This window comes from Penaeus monodon, unplaced genomic scaffold (assembly GCF_015228065.2).
Source record: "Penaeus monodon isolate SGIC_2016 unplaced genomic scaffold, NSTDA_Pmon_1 PmonScaffold_52, whole genome shotgun sequence".
Taxonomy (NCBI): domain Eukaryota; kingdom Metazoa; phylum Arthropoda; class Malacostraca; order Decapoda; family Penaeidae; genus Penaeus; species Penaeus monodon.
Genome location: NW_023660107.1, coordinates 101,610 through 104,949, shown reverse-complemented (window position 1 = coordinate 104,949; position 3,340 = coordinate 101,610). Strand labels below are relative to the sequence as shown.

Sequence of the window (3,340 nt, the reverse complement as noted above, 5' to 3'; positions counted from 1 at the left end):
GCTAATAATTGCAATAATGATGATAATAATGATGATAACAGTAATTGTGTCCATTTATAATAAAAAAGAAAAAAAAATCCTAAAAGTCGAAAAAGCAGGAAAATCTAGCGAAATATAGCCCTTTGAGAGTATTTTGGCAATCATTAGGGTAATTTTCTCATTCCAGGTCAGGGAGGCGTCAGGTTTCCACCTGCCACAGGTACCATGTAACCCTGTGCTATCTGTCGCATGCGGGCAGATGGACCTCGACAGCCGGGGAAGGCAGTCCATCTAAGACAAGGACAGAAAACCCTTGAAGTGTTGAGGAATGCTGGACAGTCTCGACATGCATTGACCCTGGGTTAAGGTTGGCCATGCCCCGACCTTCAGTAGCCGCGCCCCCGCCGGGTAACAGCCCCTGTGCCTCCGAGGAAGGTTTTTAAGGCAGAGGCTAGGACAAAGACAGTCTGATGTAAAACCTACGACCCGAGGACCTCACTGTCACCGTCCCAGCTTGCTAGGCTATGGCAGATGAACCACGGGTGTAAAGGGGGGGCCAGTACTGCGCACACTGCGCTCCACCTAAAAAACTCCATTGTGCAGGCTCGAAGGGCATGTCCACGTCCACTATTCCAGGCCCTGCAGCAATGGGAAAGGGGCGAAAACGGCAGGTGAAAGATGTCACTGGAAGCCTCAGTTCCAATCTTGCATGCAGGCGGTTCAGGATATTGGTCGTCTGATGTTGACCTGAGACGACAGCATCACCCGGCAGTGCCTTGAACGACCAAGCAGCCCTCTTCAGGGACAGCACTGCTTGCTCCACACGGAGAGGGGCCTAGAAAAGGTGGCCTAGAAAAAGCTCGTCTCACATCCCCCAGTTGGCTTGCTGCGGCCTACAGGCATCTTCTCAAGCGGTCGAATAACAACACCACCAAAGCAAGGAAGATATGCACCCACCTCCAAGGGTGCAAAAGCACTGAAAATAGCCTGTTGGAATGTCAGAACCATGCTCGACGCAGATGACAGCAACCGACCCAAACGTCGCTCCGCTCTGATTGCACACGAACTGTCCAGGTTGGATGTCGACATTGCTGCCCTTAGCGAGATCCGATTCCCTGATATAGGCAGCCTCCAGGAGCATGGCGCCGGTTACACCCTCTTCTGGTCAGGGAAACCTGCAACAGAAAGGCACCTCTCAGGCGTCTGCTTCATGATCAGGACCTCCATCGCCTCCAAGCTGGAAAACCTGCCAACCGGTCACTCCGACTGCACCATGTCCATGCGCCTCCCTCTGAAGAACGAACAGTATGCCACGCTCTTCAGTGTGTATGCTCTGACTCTCCAAGCTGAACCTGCAGAAAAAGACAGGTTCTACTCGGAGCTCCGCGGCCATCTCCAAAGCATCCCTGCAGACAAGGTAATAATCCTTGGCGATTTCAACACCAGAGTGGGTCAAGATGTAGATGCCTGGAAAGGAGTTCTTGGCAGGCACGGCGTTGGAAACTGCAACGACAATGGGCGCTTGTTGTTGGAGCTTTGCACTAAGCAGCAACTGGTCATCACCAACACCATCTTCCAACAAAAGGACAGATTGAAAACAACCTGGATGCATCCGTGGTCCAAACATTGGCACCTCATAGACTACGTCCTAGTGCGCCAAAAAGACCTCAAGGATGTCCTTCGCACCAGAGTGATGCCCAGTGCAGAATGTCACACGGACCATCGACTAGTGCGCAGCAAACTTAGGCTGCACTTCAAACCCAAACCAAGGAAGAGAGGGCCCCCCACGAAAAAGTTCGATCTCGAGAAACTTCAGTCATCTGAAGTGAAAGCTGACTTTCAGGCAGACCTACAGTCCAAGCTTGAGAGCGTTGACTGCCCAGAAGACCCCTCACCTGAAACACTCTGGGATCAACTGAAGACTGCCATCCTGCAAACATATGAAGAAGTTCTGGGGTTTACCACCAAGAGGAACAAAGACTGGTTCGATGAGAACAACCAAGAGATCCAGGAACTGCTGACGAAGAAGAGGTCAGCCCATCAGGCCCACCTGGCTCAGCCGTCATGTCCTGTGAGGAAAGCTGCCTTCCATCTCATTTGCAGCAACCTCCAGCACAAGCTTCGAGAGATTCAGAACGAGTGGTGGACCAACCTCGCAGAGAAAACTCACCTTTGCGCAGACACTGGTGACTACAGAGGCTTCTATGAAGCCCTAAAGGCAGTATATGGTCCTACTCACCACGTCCAGAGTCCTTTACGCAGTGCAGACGGACAGGCGCTCTTCACAGACAAGACTTCCATCCTGAGCCATTGGTCTGAGCACTTTCAGGCCCTCTTCAGCGCTGACCGCGTCGTCCAGGGCTCAGCAGTTCTCCGCATTCGTCAGAAGCCAGTCATAGAGGAATTGGATGAAAGTGTGGCAAGGCAGCAGGAGTGTGGCAAGACAGCAGGAGTTGATGGGATCCCACCAGAGATCTGGAAAAATGGGAGACCAACACTACACAGCAAGCTCCACGAACTCCTTGTCTGTTGTTGGGAGCAGAGCAAGCTTCCAAGAGACCTCCGTGATGCAGTCATCATCACTTTGTACAAGAACAAAGGAGAAAAGTCGGACTGCTCCAACTACCGGGGGATAACATTGCTCTCTATCGCGGGAAAAATCCTTGCCCGAGTGCTTCTGAACAGATTGGTACCCACCATCGCTGAAGACCACCTCCCAGAAACCCAGTGTGGATTCAGGACCAACAGGGGTACCACAGACATGGTGTTCGTCCTCAGGCAGCTCCAAGAGAAATGCCGGGAGCAGAACAAACCAAAGCATTTGACACTGTGAGCAGGAAGGGGCTATGGATGATCATGGAACAGCTTGGTTGCCCCCCAAAGTTCCTCAGCATGGTCATCCAACTGCACGACGATCAACGCGGCCAAGTCAGGTTGAACAGCGACCTCTCTGAGCCCTTCCCCATCGTCAATGGCGTGAAACAGGGTTGTGTTCTGGCACCTACTCTGTTCAGCATCTTCTTCAGCATGATGCTCAAGCAGGTCACTGAAGACCTTGACGATGACGAAGCTGTGAACATCCGCTACCACCTTGACGGCAGTCTGTTTAACCTCAGGAGACTGCACGCCCACACAAAGACTCTTGAGCAGCTGATCCGTGACCTCCTCTTCACTGACGATGCTGCCCTCGTTGCCCACACCGAAAGAGCCTTGCAGCGCTTAACGTCTTGCTTTGCAAAGGCTGCGCAGCTCTTCGGACTCGAGGTCAGTATGAAGAATACAGAGGGCCTCCACCAGCCTGCACCCCGGGAAGAGTACCGCCCTCCTCACATCACTATTGGCGAGACTGAGCTGAAAGTAG

The 3,340-nt window shown here is 52.5% G+C and overlaps 1 protein-coding gene across 1 annotated transcript; it reads left to right on the top strand.

Moving 5' to 3' along the window:
- The first annotated feature begins 985 nt into the window (after window positions 1-985).
- LOC119571118 lies at window positions 986-2,812 on the top strand. The gene has a single exon (XM_037918570.1). It carries the CDS (start codon window positions 986-988, stop codon window positions 2,810-2,812), a length of 1,827 nt encoding a protein of 608 aa, XP_037774498.1.
- The last annotated feature ends 528 nt before the right edge of the window (window positions 2,813-3,340 follow it).

Coding starts and splice junctions, on each gene's coding strand:
- LOC119571118 (XM_037918570.1), top strand. CDS start 986: ATGCTCGACGCAGATGACAGCAACCGACCCAAACGTCGCTCCGCTCTG.